General features: G+C 50.6%; 1 protein-coding gene across 3 annotated transcripts in view; it reads left to right on the top strand.

The window, feature by feature from the left end:
• Lrp8 (LDL receptor related protein 8) overlaps positions 1-15,876 on the top strand; it is an 81,375-nt gene that overhangs the window by 29,072 nt on the left and 36,427 nt on the right. For all 3 annotated transcript variants that reach the window (XM_071617849.1, XM_071617848.1, XM_071617847.1), the window contains exons 3-4: positions 6,155-6,277; positions 14,236-14,364. In XM_071617849.1, coding sequence (XP_071473950.1) covers positions 6,155-6,277; positions 14,236-14,364 — 252 coding nt within the window. The remainder of the gene's footprint in view (positions 1-6,154; positions 6,278-14,235; positions 14,365-15,876) is intronic.

Raw genomic sequence — 15,876 nt, 5'->3', positions numbered from 1 at the left:
CTTATAGGTCTCTGCTCTGCGTCTTTCTGTAGCCCAGGAAACCAGAGAGCAGACTGCATCCTTGATCTTTCTCTCATCTCCCTGATCCAGGTGGCTTGGTCTCTATCCCCTCTCTCTGTCCTGATCCCTCCTCTCAAAAAGGCCCTGCTCAGAGGACTGGGGTCTTCCCAGAGAGGTTCCCTCAGCTCCATTCTGGGCTGAGTGCTCTGTGAACAACTTCTGTTGTTCCTGGTCTGGTGCTGGCCCAGAGACATGACAGCTGGGTGCCAGACTGCCGGGTGACTGTAGCCAGTCCTTCTAAGCCTGTCTTCTTATCTGTAGGATGAGGGGCTTGTACCACCCTGTGTTTTCCCAGGTAAGGCTCATTGGGCCACTTTGACTTGGGAAATAATAGGCATGGCATCCAAAAAAGGAGTTTCTTAAACAAGTTTGGAAGAGCTGGGGCAAACAGTGAACCAGATATCTGCTATGGGCCATCTCAGGGCCTTTGGTAAGCCGTGGGCATTGTGAATCTCCAAGGGGAAAAATGATGTCATTCCATATGTCTGGGTGGATAGCTCCCTGGCCTGCTCCCTGCCTTCTGTCCTTCCTCTGCTAGGGGCCAAATATCCATGTTGCCATTCTCACTGAATTCCAAAGCAAGCTCTGGCAGCTCAGCCTTGGGTTTCGCTGGCTGCGAAATAGCAGCCATGGGCTTGGCAAGAGGCTGGGGAGGTCTTGGGAGCTCAAGGAAAGCCAGGCCCTGTGCTGAGCCTCTGCCCCGTGGGCCGAGTTGGCCCTGGCCTGGTGGAGCTCCCAGGCCCCTTGCCACTAGCCTCCCGCACAGGAGGACTGGCTCCTGCACCCCCAGGCGCTGTTATCCCTCTTTCTGAAACACCCTTCATCCCTTGCCCCACTCCCACAGCTTAGCTGACTCTTCCTTGAATGCAGTGCCCTCCTCAGTTGGCCATTCCCCAGCTTCCTGGCCTACACAGCGGGATTGGAAGTTAATACCTGGGTTCAAGTGCACCTTCAGGCATGAGCTGTGGCCTTGAGAAGGCACCTCTCTTTGGGCTTTTAAAATGGAAGGGGCTCTGACATGGTGGAACGCTGGATTGCGGAAAGCACGTGGAGCAGCTCTGGGCAGCCCTGATGAGTCTTTGTTTTGAAGCCCTGTCTGCACTGGGCTGCGGGGAGTGAGGGTGGGAGCAGTGTAAGGGTGTATACTGTCTCAGGGAAGGAGGCTTCAGGGGCGGGGAAGCTTTGAGGTGCTGAGTGATCATAATAATTTCACAAGATCACAGCCCCTGGGTTTGCTGAGACGAGCTTAAGAATCAGTCAGCACCATGCCTCCATTTCCCGATGAGGAGGCAGGCCCAGACAGGCCAACTGATGGACCCCGCATTGCATGCAGCTGCTGGGGCCAGGGCGCTGACTTCACAATCCTCACTTTTTCTGCTTTTTAAAGCCCTAGTGCCATCCTTATCCCCAAACCCTTTGCGTTTTGTAAAGCAAGGACAGTATCCCTGAATGCAGATGAAGCAAATGAGGCTCAGAGAAGTTGTGTAACTTGAATAACATCACACCACCCAGAAATGGCAAAGCAGAGTCCAATTGGCCCTGGACCATCTGATGCTTTCCTTGGCCTGTGTTCCTTATAAATTGCAGCTCCCAATTTCTTTTGTCCTGGATTTCCCACTCTGCTCTGCCCTGGGGTCACCCCCTCCTTACTGCCCTCTGGAATCTCAAGTCTTTTGTGGCAGCCCATCTGTTACCATGGCACCAGATTATGATGTCGCAGACCCTGGATGACTATGTATCACTCCTGGGCTGTGGAGTATAGGGACTCACAGAGGTGGGCATTGTCCAAGGGGCAGACTGGCATAGAGGGACATAAATCCCTGGAAACGGAGCCACGGCCTCCAGCCCAGCTGGGGAATCGTCTTGGGAATCAGAGCCAAGGCCAGGAGAGTGGGGTCTGGCATGGCTTACTCTGACAGCCCCAGGACAATAGCTCAGCCCCTTCCCTTGATGAGGACTCCGGGACCTGTTACACTGAATGATCCGATGCTGGGATGTTCACTGAGCTCCCCAAGAGAAAACTTTTGCCTTGTGGCAGTGCTGCATGGGAAGCCACTGTGCCACTGTTTCAGAGAGAGAAGGGACTTACTTGTCCAGTGTCACCCAGTGAGGCTGCAGCCATGCCAGGATTCAATCTTAGCTCTGAAGCTAAGTCCCTCTGTGGTACACTTCCAGTGGGGCCCTCCCAAGGTAGTTCAGTTGAGTTTCAAACCTGAAAGTGACCCTGCTGCCTCAGTCTCCTCAGGGCAGTGCATTAGCAGAGAACAGGTCATCACAGGCTAGGTTAATTCTTCTGAACACTTCTGGCCACATTGCAGGGGACCGCTTCATGCAGGTGCCTCTGTGCTAAGTGCCTGACCTGCCTCACTGCCTTGTCCGATGGTCCCTGGGATCTGAAAGGCCTTTCACTGTGTTTCCTCTCTGGGGTCCTCTTTCTTAGCTGGGGAACACTGGGATGGTGGAGGGCCTTAGAGGGAGGAGCTCAAGCTTTGGTAGCAGTCACACAGAACTGAAATCCCACTCTGCCAGCTGCCATCCTTACCTCCCTGAGCCTCAAGTGCCTCTTCTGTAAATGGGAGTAACAGGAGCTACCAGAGAGTCACTGGATTTTGGATGAAAGGAGCCAGGGTGGAAAATGACCACACTGGTCTAGACAATGAACAGATAAGTTCTGCAAAACACCACTATGGAACTGCGAGCCCTGCAGCCCCGTTTCCTGGGCCTGGATGACGTCTCAATTGCCCTCTGGACTGTGATGGTGCTTGGCTGCTCGGCTTCCTTGCACAGTGCCTGCTGGGTCTAGGACATGCAGGCAGGCCAAGCTCACCCCTGAGCTTCAAGAATGCCAGAAAAGCGCCCTAGGGCATTTGGCTGTCCTGCACCAAGGGACATAGCCCTGACAACACTGTCTACTGGGTGCTGCCTGGTCATCCATCCTTGCCAGACTTACCCTCTTGCTCTGTGCTCCCAGCCACTAGCTTGTTTCCTCTGTGTTCCCAGGGCAGAGGCTCAGTGATGCTGACTGAAGCCTCCATAGGGCCTTCCCATCTACCCTTGGGCTTTTCTTCCACCTCTACGGCCGAGTGTGTATTTGGGGAGTATGTTGGGAAAGAGCAGACATATGACTGCAAATTCAAATTGTGGCCCTGCTCCCTCTCAGATGTGACCTCGGTCATGTAACTTAACATCTCTGGGCCCAAGTTTCTTCATATGTTGAGTGAGGATATAACGAGTCTTTGTCCTTGGGCTTCATGAGAAAAACCCCTAGCATCAACACTGCCACCCAGGAAGCATCTGGGGAATGTTAAAAAAAGAAAAACTCAGAATATTTGCTTCTTTGTTTGGATGCTGAACTCCTATGGGGGAGAATTCCCCAGGTGCCACAGCTTATACAGGTGTTCACTTTACAATGATTGCAGAGTATGATTTATCAAGAAGTGGTATTGACAATGACCTTTTGTGCAGAGCTCAGAGAGGGCTGCTTGGGGGCCGAGGGCTGAGAGACAGGGGAGCTGGCTCTTGTCCCTGCCTTGCTGGGTTTTCCTGGGCCGGCTTCTTTCCTCTCTGCGACTTAGGTTCTTCCCCATCTGTAGGTGGACTCTGATTCCTTGGGTTTCTTCTAGCCTTCATGTAGAGGCATCTGGCTAAGGAAAGTGTGAAGAAAGCTCAGAATGCAGATGTACTGCAAGGATTTCATGAAAAAAAGAAATGGAGTGGATTCAAGCTACCTAGTCTCTCTCCCCAGATCCCTGCAGGGCAGCAAGCAGACCATGGAAGGAGTTCAATAAAGCTGGCCGATGGGAAGGAACTTCCTGGGGAGAAGTGGAGTCCTGGCCCTTGATATGTGGGAGCAGAGGCCAGACATTTAGTTCACTTTCCCCCTGAAATCTACCAAGTTGGGTCCTGTGCGGAGCCTGACATCACCATGTTGGAGGACAGAGAGGACAGCTAATCATGTAGGGCTATGGAGTCACTGATGATCTAGAGCATAGGTCATTATGCCATAGGCCACAGCCTGCTGCCTTTTTTTATAAATAAACTTTTATTTACACACAGCTGTGCTCACTCTTAACTATTGTCTATGGTGACTTCTGCCCCACAATGGCAGAATTTAGTGGTATGACAGAGACCATGTGGCCCTTGCAGCTTAAATATCTACTCTTTGGCCCTTTACAGAGAAAGTTTGCCAACTTGTACTCTAGAGTGACATTTAGAGGACTGTGGGAGCTCAGGGGAGGTCCTCAGAGATTAGAAGTGATCAGGGATGTCTTTTTGGAGGAGGTGATATCTAAGTACAGAGTGGAAGAAAGCAGTTTGGAGAAACGGTTTTCAGACAAAGGACAACTTGAGCAAGGTGTGATGTTATAAATAGTATGGAGTATGCAGGAGCCCTCTAGAATCCAGGGGGGGACTGGATTGGGAAGAATGGGGAGGGGAGGAGGAGAGCAGGGGGTCAAGGGACCTCAGCCCCTGGGGAGGGGCATAATCCAGTTGGCCCCTGCATATCAGCCCCAAGGTCAGTCAAGGGAGGACTGGGCTCCCCAAGGCCTGAGATGAGCCCTGCTGTGCTGAGATATCCTCTTTGTGCTGAAAAGAGACCATCCCTGCCATTTCTGGGCCTCGTCATCTGGAACTACCTTCTCCACTGAAAGGTTATATCTCATCAAATCCCCTGCCCCTTTCCCAATGAAGAAACTGAGAGCCAGAAAGGGACAGAGATTTACATGAGGGCTCACAGCAGAACAGCACAGCAAAAACTGGAGTCCAGGCCTCCTGGCTCCCTGTCCTGTGCTCCTTCTCTCCCACTTTGCTGCTCTGTAGCAAGTCCTGGACCCTCAGGCCAAGCCTGGGCAGGGTATAAATTGAATACACGTTTGATGTAGAGGAGCCCCAAGAATTGAGAGGTCCAGGCTGGGGTCCTCAAGGCCTCACCCCTGCACACCTGCTGGTTGTGGGGGATAGGCAGCCCCAGCTCACCCACAGGAGGCCTGAAGGGTCAATTGCCCTCAACCTGCCCTGGCCTGTCAGATATAGTCAGCATTCAGGAAGAAGCTGGGACCCCAGCTCAGCAATAATAATGAGGGTACCGTAGGACACAGCCCTCCCTCTCATTTCCACTCCCTGACACCAAACTGTAGTGCCTCTCAGGACAGGGCACATAGGGCAGCAGAGAGTCTTGTGCTGGGGTTGGTACCCACATTCTTGCCTCACCAGCTGTGAGAGCTCAGCTTGCTATATTCCCTGGGTGGACACAGAACACCCATTGCTTACACTTTTAATTAAGACTCCAACCATGAAAACAGCAGTAGCCGCTGCTCACGAGCATCTGCTGGCGGTGGGTTCTTTGCGCATGTTCCACTTGGGCTGTAACTTCTCACTGCTCACAGCCTTTGTTTCCCTCTCCCATTACATATATAAGAAGATTACATACAGGCTTAAAGCTAAGTAACCGACCCAAGGTCACGCACATGGAAGGAGGCCCAGCTGGGTTCCAAAACCCAGTGCAGGACAGCGGTCTCCTCTGTAGGACCTCTGCAAGGGCCTCGGGGATAGGGACTGATTTGAGTGTCTTGCCCAGTAGGTGCTTGGTCACCACTATGAGCACAAAATACCTCATTAATCTTGCCACAAAGGAAGCGTCTATTTTTAGGATTCATGAGCTCCCTATTTGTGGAAGGGGCCTTGACTTCCAGGCTGGTTGGGGTGGAGAGGCAGGTAAAGTGGCTGAGAACGGGCTGAAGGGGCAGCTGCAGGATGGGAATCAGAGAGGGCTCCTTGGAGTAGACTTTGAGGGAAGAGAGGGGTGTGACAAGGATGTGATGGCCCCTGGCACCCTTGCTAGACTTGAGCTCCTGGACCTGTCTTCACATGACCCTCAGTAGATGGGTGCAGGGTGAGTCAGCCTTTCTCCCTCTCGTCTCCTCTTGAGTGAGTTGCTCCGTGGTCTGGTGGTACTGTGGGAGGTCACATGGGCCAGCTTTTAGACAGAGTATATTGCTGTCTTAGAAAAGACCAGACTGTTCTAAGACCAGACTGTCTTAGAAAAGCCTTCTGTGCTCACCGGACCCCTCATGCTCTTCTCCTTGCCCCACAGCTAAGAAGACCTGTGCAGACAGTGACTTCACCTGTGACAACGGCCACTGCATCCCTGAGCGGTGGAAGTGTGATGGAGAGGAGGAGTGTCCTGATGGCTCTGACGAGTCCGAGGCCACTTGCCGTGAGTCCTGTCCCTTGGACTGATGGGGTGGGGGTTGCCCTGGAGCTGTTTCCTCATCAGCTCTTTTGTGGCGGCAGGTTGTGAGGCTCAATTGAGGTGAGCAGCTGAACACTGCCATACCCCGGGGTCGGGGGCCTAGCAGTCAAGCGTTTCTAGTTGCTAGTTACTTGTTTCTGGGCTTTCTTCAAACCAGTTGCACATCGGACCCTGTTTCTATAGCACCAGGCACTGGAATCAGCCCATTGAGTCCTTTTGCCCAGAAGTAGCCATAGTGCCTCCTGCAGGCCGCCCCTGTTGGTGTCCTTGAGGACCCAAATCGCAATTCCAGTAGTGCGAATGGCCGCTGGCACTTGTTAGGCATTTACAGTGTGCCAGACTGTAAATGTGTGTATTTGTGTGTATTAACTCCTTTTATCCTCATAGCAGCCTCAGGAGGCAAGTGCTGTCACTTTCAGAATTTTGTAAAGGAGGACACTGAAGTTCAGAGAGGTTGAGTGACTTGCTTGTGGCTACCCAGCCAGGACTTTAAGGTCCTAGCCTTTTCCTCTGCCTTGGGTGGGCTGGGCCCTGGAGCCCAGTTGTCCCTAGCCAGCTGGCTGGTGACAGATGCAGCCAGGGGTGATATGGAGGGCCAAAGCCCTAGGCCCGCCTCCCACACTCAGGGCTTTGTCTTTCTGTGATTTCTTTTCCAGGCCCTAATCCTCTAAGCAAACTTACACCAGGCAGGTCATTCCGTGACATTTGTTAAATTAAAAAGGAGATGAGACAGGGGTGGGGAAGGACCCAGTGGTCCAGAGGCAGAGTGTCAGCTGTGTAAGCCTGAGACAAAAGATTGGGACAGGGTGAGCCCGTGGTGGATGGTGGGGCTTTTGGGGACCGGGGAACCCTTCTTCAGGGTAATAGTTGCCCTAGAGGCAGAGGCAGGGACAATGGAGGCCACAGCCCCATCTAAGGCTGTGGCTGGAGATAACTGGGTTTCCTTGTCTCCTAGCAACAGAGCTACCAGTCTGTGAGAGAAAGAGAAAGGGAGAGAGAGGAGAGCAAGAGCGACCCCTCCGCAGACAAGGGGGTCATTTCCTTGTACAACTGCCCCTGCCCTCCTCAGTCATACCACAGGCCCTATCCTTTTGTTACCCCTCCAGATAGCCCAAATCAATGCTGTCCTGGGGCGCCAGGGCAGGAGGGAAGCCCAGTGCTTTGTTCTGAGCTGCAGAAGGAACAAAGCCAGCCACGCCCACTTGCTACTTGCATCTCTTAGAAACCTTGGGAGGGAGGTGGGGCCCACTTAGAAGGAAACTGAGGCTGGAATAGTTGATCCACTTGGTTGTGGCTGCCTGGCCTCCAAGGGCAGAGTCATGTGCACCTGGAGTGAATCTGGGGAGGAGGGCTGTGGCCACAGGGGGCCTTTCTACTCTTGCAGTTAGCTAGCTCTGCCATCCGCCCACTTTCCAGTTACCCTGGACACTGGGGGCAGAAAGGAGGGGAACAGGGGCCTCGTTGTGGTTATTAGTTGGGGGCTATCTTAATGCCCCAGGGCTGTGCTCTTCCTTCTCTCCACAACTCAGTCTCTATTGCTATTCACCTTATTTCCTGGCCCTCCTTGGGCCTTTTCACCCTGCTGTCTTGGGCTGCTCACCCCCTCCTCAGCCTCCTGCTTGTCCTGTCTTGCCCCCTCCCACCCCTGCTTCCCATCCCAGCACTTGCTGCTTTCCCATCCCTAGGCTGTGCCGGACCCTCCTGCTCCATCCCTCTAGCCTCCCAGGTCCCCCTTTATTTGACAGTTGAGCAACTGGAGGCCCAGAGAAATTGACTGACTTACCACAAAGATACACAGCTTATTCATGGCAGGTCCCCCTTCTGGGACAAAAGACAGGCTCTTGAAGCCCTCTGAGGTTAGACAGGACACCTGTGGGAGCAACAGGGAAGGCAGCATGTAGGAGTGGAGAGGCCCAACTCTCCTTTGGAATATCCCAATAATTCCCTGTGAAGTTCTACCTATTTCTCATTCCTGTCTGGGCCCTGACCTCTAACATTCCAGAATTTCATGATATCAAGATTCCTGAACTCTTAGTATTTTGAGATCCTCTTTCTCCCTTGCCTGTGCTCAACTGGGGCACAAGGACCAGGATCCCTGCTTCCTGTTAACATTGATCACAGGCAGGCAAGGCCCATGGCTGGGGAGGGCTTCCTGGAAGAGGTCTGCCAGAGTGAGATCTCAAGGGTCAGGCAGAACTTGGGGCAGCAGGGCCTGATAGTAGGTTTGCTCACAGCTTCCCAGCTGAATGAGATCCCGGCAGCCAACCCGCTGTCCATTTAATTGGCGTTGTCATAGCAATCTCCATAGCTTACCAGGTTTCTGGGGCTGTGCCAGCTCCCAGGATAGAGTCCCACTCCTCACCCCTAGCAGAAAGATAATAGACAATAAAGTATAGTGATTTGGTATCTGATATAGGTGGGTCTGGTCCATTAGCCTGTGAGACCTCATACCAATTGCCCAGTTTTCCAGAGCCTCAGTTTCTTTCATCTGTCAAATGGTACAATAGTACCTGCCATATAGGGATTGTGAGGATCTCATGAAAAAGTGCAAGTGTCAGTACCAGAGTAAATGATGGTGTTATTTTTATTATTATGTTGGCTTCTAAGACCTCTGCCACAACACAACATTTTATAATAGTAAGATATTAGAATATTATAGTATTAGAACAGTATAAGTGAGGGGGGCTATGTTGAGAGGAAAAGGGATGTGGGGGCAGCTCCCAGTTCTTACATTTCCCCCTACTATGTTGTCTGCCCCTAATTGGGCAAGGTATCTCCCAGCTCCATTCTTTCTGGTTCTGAATTCTGTACTTAAAAAAATATAGCCAGAGTCATAACAGAAAAGCCCAGAACATTTGCCTAATGAAAGTAGCTTTTCAACTCTAATTATAGCTCACTTGATTGGGAACCACTCTGACCCACCTTCAGGCATCTGTTGGGAAGGGGTGTGGGCAGGGGGAAGAGAGGTTGATTCAAGGGGAATGAGTTACACTCTGGGTGCTCCTTACCGAATATGGAATATGGAACTTGGGAGGGGGATCTCGCTGATTAACCAAGCTCACCTTCTTATTTTAGATCAGGAAATGGAGGGCCAGGGATTTCCTGAGATCACCCAGCAAGTTAGGAACTGACCCAGCTAGAAGCATTTTGCCAGACCCCACGTGAAGGAGCCTGGTGTAACTCCCAGCTTGGGCACAAAGCAATGGTCCCATGCTGTGCTTCCTTGGGGAGAGCTAGTAGCTCCCATCACCTGAGTGTCCAGTCTCCTTGGAGCTGGCAGTCCCCATTTGGAGGTTGTCTGCTTCTAAAACTTAAGTGAGTTGATATGTAGACTTGCTCAGTCAATGAGTAGCTACCAAGTACTTTCCTTTTTTTTTTAATTTCCTTTTTTTCCATTCAGCTGGGAAGCTGTGAGCAAACCTACATGTCCTTTTTTGTTAATTTGTGAATTGGAGAAAGTACCCACAGATTTGGATTTCTGAGGCAAGATTCTCCAGAAATTAATAAATGCCTTCAGCCACTCCTGGGTGCGGTTTCAAGCCCCCTTGCCAACTTTGGAGGGTTCCTCTTGTCTGAGAGATGGAGGGGTTTTAACTTCTGCATCTTATAACCTGGGGTACTTGGACAGCAGACCAAAGGTGTCCTTTGGGGGCATGCAGAAGGAGAGGCTGCAGTTAGGTGGAGGCTGTGCCATGGTGCACCATGTGGACCCATGTGCATGTCCCAGGGTAGAAGCAGGTGCCCTACCAGTCTTTTGCATGTACAGTTCATTTAAGGGCAACAGTTTCTACAGCTTTAGATTTGTTCCAAGATCTCAAATACAGTGATTTCCATGTTTCCTCATTTAAAACATCCACCAACCCCCCCAGAGATTATTCAACCCCAGGATGCAGAGAAGTTAACTGACCTGCCCTAGGACCTTAGTAAATGAAACCTGGACCCAAGTCTATCTGACTCAAACCCTGCTTTTTCTCTTATATCACACTGTCAGGGGGCCTTGGGGTTCAAGAATCCTGACAGTGGACATCAGATAGCCATCATGCACAACCTGCCTAAGCAAAGGCTCAGTGAGCCTCCTTCCTCCAGTGACTCCTCTCCAGCTCAGATGTGTGGGAGAGACCTGTGGGGCCTACTTTTTCCATGTGTAATAGTTAAATACAAAAATTACGCAGTGTATTTGGACCTGGTTTGGAAGTCAAGCTCTGCCCCTCACTATAAGACTTTGAGCAGACAACATACCCTCTCTGGGCTTTGCTCTCTTCAGCTGTAAAATGGAGGAAATAATAGGATCTGCCTCCAAAGGAGATCTGCATGTTGCTCTACCAAGGGCTCTGCAGCAGAGAGGCCTGACCTGGGGCCTAGAGAGCCAGATCAAGTCCAACTTTGGGAGGAACAATGTCACAAGAGAGATGATGAGATTCCAGGAGAGACGGGCATTTTGAATATCTGGAATCATTCCTTTCTCAAGACATTGGGACCAGGGGTGCTCATCAATGTGACCTCCAAGGGCTCTCTTGTCCTGGCATTCCAAGACTCTTTGACTCTTCAGGATGAGGTGCTGCTATCAGGCACTGATGAATCCTTGAGAGCCTGTAATTAGAACTGTCTATTTAGGGACACAGCAAATGTCTTATTAATTATAAAGAAAGGAAGCAGACGGATTGTTTAATCATTGTCCTTGTTGAAAGGTTATGCTATTAACTGTATAAATATTCATTCAAAGTTCAGTCAGCTGCCTCTGCACTGGGGTCTAAAGAACCAGGCCTCTAGAGGTGGTGCATATGGTCAAGGGCCATTTTTAGTCACTTAGGCTTTGGGGAAGAGAGTTTGAGGCTGGTTTTAGAGTATCTAGGGCTTTCTGGAAAGGGCAGGGCTCTAGTCAGAGGAACCCAGACTGTCTCTCACCTGTTGTGCATCTTTGGGCCAGTTACTTTGTCTCCTTGAGCCTCAGTTTCCTCATCAGTACAATGGGGTGCTTATCTACTCCACTCTAGGAACACTGATGACACGATGATCTCTGTACTCACAGCCTGCAGGGCTTGCTTACCTGTCAGGGAAGGGTGATGGTTCTGGCTGCTATAGCCCCAAATCCCTTAAACTGACTAATTTGCAAGAGAAATCTGTTGCTTTTAGTTCTGGAGACTGAGAGTCTAAGGATCAAGGCGTTGGAAGATTTAGTGTCTGGTGAGGGCCCATTCCTCATAGATGGTACATGCTCACTGTGTCCTTATGGCATAGTGGGCAAGGGAACTCCCTCAGGCCTCTTTCATAAGGCTACTAATCCCATTCATACCCTCATGGCTTAATCACCTCATGAAGGCTCCACTTCTTAACACTATCACGTTGGGGATTAAATTCCATTGTGAATTTGGAGTAGGGGGATTCTAGCTTTCACACTGTGGTAAGATAAAATGGGAAAATACTTGGCACAAGCAGCCTGATACACCAAGGGTGCTTAGTAAATGTGGCCCTCCCAACCCCCTTTGAGGTTGTTTCCTGGATCTGGCTTGGGAACAAGTGGTGCCTTGCCCTCGTCCCATTGCTCTTTCGGGGGTGCTTACAAATGTCTGAAACACCTATTTCACCTTTTATGGTATCACTTGTATTTGAATGAGGTAAAATATCCTGTATCTTTTAGAAATGCCCAATGTTAATTCAAGGGTTCTAACAGAGAGGGGCCTGGAATCCTGAGCTCTGCCCTCTAAGTCTAGATTCAGTCAGAACTGGGGCCTGGGAACCTGCACTTCTAATAGCTCCCTCACAGCCTACCCCTTGGTCAGAGGACTCTCCGGGAGACACTGGATATCAGCTCCTTCATGTCCTGGTGGAGCCCAGAAGTGCTTGCTTGAAGTCCCACAGTGTGTTAGTGGAAGAGGTGCCCTGGAAGGACCATCTCTAAAATTCCCAGTCCCCCTTTACTATCAGATATGACTGCCCCAAGGTGACATTTTAAAAGGTCATTGAGTGTCAGTGCTTTTCAGAGCTCTATCTGGCAGCTATAAAGGGAAATTTCTGTCCAATGAATCCTGTATTCTCAATGGATTGCCTTATAATTCATAAAATGTATTCCTAGGGATAACTTTGAAGTTCATACTGGAGGGGTCAAAACTACTCTTCTCCCATGGCATAATACTGTCGGTGGACCTTGACTCAGACACCTGCCCCACACCTGTCTCCCCAACTTTTCTGTGTCCTTTCTCCATTCCTTGTGGCCCCTCATCCCAGGTATAGAAGCAAGAGGAGAGGAAATTAGTCTGGGAGCAGAGATCAGCATGAGATCAGCCACTGCTTCTAGGGGTACCACAGACTGTTCCCAATCTCAGACATAACTGACTCATGCACTTTTTACCAGCAGCATGACTAGAACTCAGTGCAGACCACCTTGTCTGGTACCCAGCAATAATCAATAGATAAATGAATGAGACTCATGAGTATTCATCTCTTATCTATGGGTTGTAATAGTAGCACTAGGCTAAGTGTTCTTTGAAATACTTTACAGACATTAATTTGGTCATCATAACAATCTTTTTTTAAAAATTTTTTTAGTTGTAGATGGAAACAATATGTTTATTTATTTTTATGTGGTACTGAGGATTGAACCCAGTGCCTCATGCATGCCAGGCAAGTGCTCTACCACTGAGTACAAATCCAGCCCCATCATGATAGGACACAGCAGTATCCCATTTATTGGCCCAGAGATAAGGATTTTTGCTCAAGTTCACATAGCCAGTGAATGTTTGATCTAGAATTTGTACCCAGGCTCCAGGGCTCATGTCCTCAGTCTCCATGTTGGAGGCTGGGACATAAATCTTCACCTTCCTTGGTTATTATTAAGATTAAATAGAGTCAGGTGTGGTGGTACACGCCTGTAATCCCAGCGGCTTGGGAATCTGAGGCAGGAGGATCACAAGTTCAAAGCTAGCCTCAGCAAAAGCTAAGTGCTAAGCAACTCAGTGAGACAGTGTTTCTAAATAAAGTACAAAATCAGGCTGGGGATGTGGCTCAGTGGCCGAGTGCCCCTAAGTTCAATCCCTGGAACCCCCCTAAAAAAAGATTAAATAGAAGCCTCTAGCACTGTGCCTGGCACATCCTATATACCACTGAGATTGGGCCTCCTGCACACCCTGGAAGGCAGTAGGGAGCCAACCATGGGAGTCTGAAATGGCATCTGCCTTGGCTGTCAAGTGCATCAGGAGCAGCTCAGGATAAGAGCTGCCCCCAGCCTTGAATAGGGTTCTCATTCTTTCTTCCAAATTGAGAATCAACCCTGGGGCTTCAGGCCCCTGATTGAGTCAGCCTCTGATTGCGGCTGCAGTAATTATAGCTGTGTAGTCCCACTGGGCCCTGCCATTCGGTAGCTGCTCTCAGCGGTGGGCTCAGCACCATTACTAGGAGAGGGGGCTTAGAGAGGGGTGGGCTGGAGCTACAGGGGCTTTGATGAGCCCTCACTTATACAGCTTCGGATTATGGCGTCACTGATCTGGAAGGCAAACCCTGCTCTAGTTGGGCCTGTATCTCCCAAGGGCACCCAGCTGGGAAACCTCGGGGAGGAGTGCAGAGTGGAGGAGTGCAGAGTGAGGCTGCTGCATGTCGCTAGAGCTGGAAAGAAAGATCTGGAGGGGTGAGAAGGGTAATCAGGCAAGACAGGCAGGAGTCACTGGATCAAGGAGGGACTTGAGTGTCAGGGATCAGGGACCATGAGAAGAGTGTCAGGCAGGGGAATGGTGGGGTCAGATTTGGATTTGGAAAGTCCTAGAGGCAGACAGGGACTTCGGATGAAGAAACTTGAGATGTGGGGCAGGAAGATCCTGAGGGACACCCACAGCCTTGTGCCAGGTGGCTGGAACTGGGTGGTAGGACTGGTTGGCACTATGCCCTGTGTCCCCCTTGGCTAAACCATGCATGGATATCTGTCTCCACAGCCAGGCAAGTGTGTCCTGCAGAGAAACTGAGCTGTGGACCTACCAGCCACAAGTGTGTGCCTGCCTCCTGGCGCTGTGACGGGGAGAAGGATTGCGAGGGTGGAGCAGATGAAGCTGGCTGTGCTACCTGTGAGTTTGGGGTCAGAAACCCAGGGTCTACCAAGCATGGTCAGGCAGCCTTGGGGAGTAGTGGCTGCTTCTATTTCCCCTGGGGCCTGGCAAGTGGAAAGGAAAGGATAATGATCAGGACACTAGTAACAGCTGGGCACTTAGGAGACATTTTCTTCTTTTCATCCTAACAACCACCTACTCAACCATGAGTAGCCATTATCATCCCCATTTTATGGGTGAGGAAACTGAGGCTCAGACAAGGAAGGAAAAGTGCCCAAGTCTGAGTGATAGAACTGAGATTGAAATTCAGGTCTGAACAGCAAAGCTTTTTACCACACCTGACATCTGCTCATCCATTCCACAAGTTTTCCAATTTCTAAGAAAAGGCAAAGGATCCAGGGAGTGGGCTGTATGGGGAAATGGTAGTGGCCTGAGCCAGGGCATGGGCATTGTCTGGGGGAGGAGGGCAGATTCCTGAGGTGTGAAGGACGACTGTTGTAGAAATCTCAGATTCGAGCACACATGTCACAGGGTAGGGAAGACATTCCCAACAGCCTCAGCAGGGACAGATGGAAGTGGTCATTGGACAGTTCCACATCACTGAACTTCAAATACAGGATTATCTCCTTCCCAGGGAGCAGGCCAATAAGGCCTGGGCCAGGGGGAACTATGACTAGGCCTTACTTGTTTCAATTTGATGGGTACCTACTGTGTGCCAGGCCTGGAGCCAAACTCTGGAAGGGACATTGAGGTGAATCCTACATAGGGCTCCCTCTGGAAGCACAAGGTTATGGGGGGCGGGGAGACTGACTACTAATCTGGGAGGCTAGGCAGAGACATGGGTGCTCACACAGAAGGTCCTAAGCCTGCCACTTGCCCACTGCTGCCTCTCACCCCTGTGCTCTCCAACAGCCTCTCTGTGTGCACCCTGGCCTTTCCTCCGGCCCAGGGGCAAAGCCATCTCCTCCCAAGACTTCTGAGTCACAGATTCTAGGTCTGGTGCTTTGATGGATCTGAAGCAGAGAGCATCTGGATGTGGGGGAGATCCTGTCTGGGACCAGCAGTTTCAATGCCCCAGTGATAGTACTGGCTTGTTTCTTCAGCTGTAATAATTTGTAAGGACTCACTGGTCCATGAGAATCCTCTTCTCTCCTTACCTCTCATCCCTATAATCAGATGATTCCTCCAATATAAAGTCTACCACTATGGCAGAGGGTAGGAGTATCTAACTAGGTATGTTGGGACAGAAATATTTCCCATTAATTATAAGAGCAAGCGTGTTAGGTCTTACTGGGCTTCTCTGCTATAGTTCACTACTGTCTGGGCAGAGGAAAAATGTGTCCTTCCTTCTCCCATCTCTCAGAGGCTATTCCATTTGCATGCTGGGAGGGAGTGTGGGTCTAGGTAGCATGGATTTTAAAGTTACTGTTAGCTTTAGAACCTTGGTGGGAACTCATTATTAGTAAGCACTCCCTGCTGGGCATGCTGGCACATACCTGTAATCCCAGTGACTCATGAGGCTAAGGCAGG

This window comes from Marmota flaviventris, chromosome 10, assembly GCF_047511675.1.
Source record: "Marmota flaviventris isolate mMarFla1 chromosome 10, mMarFla1.hap1, whole genome shotgun sequence".
Lineage (NCBI taxonomy): Eukaryota > Metazoa > Chordata > Mammalia > Rodentia > Sciuridae > Marmota > Marmota flaviventris.
Note: the sequence above shows the minus strand (reverse complement) of the source record. Positions and strands in the feature narration are given on the sequence as shown.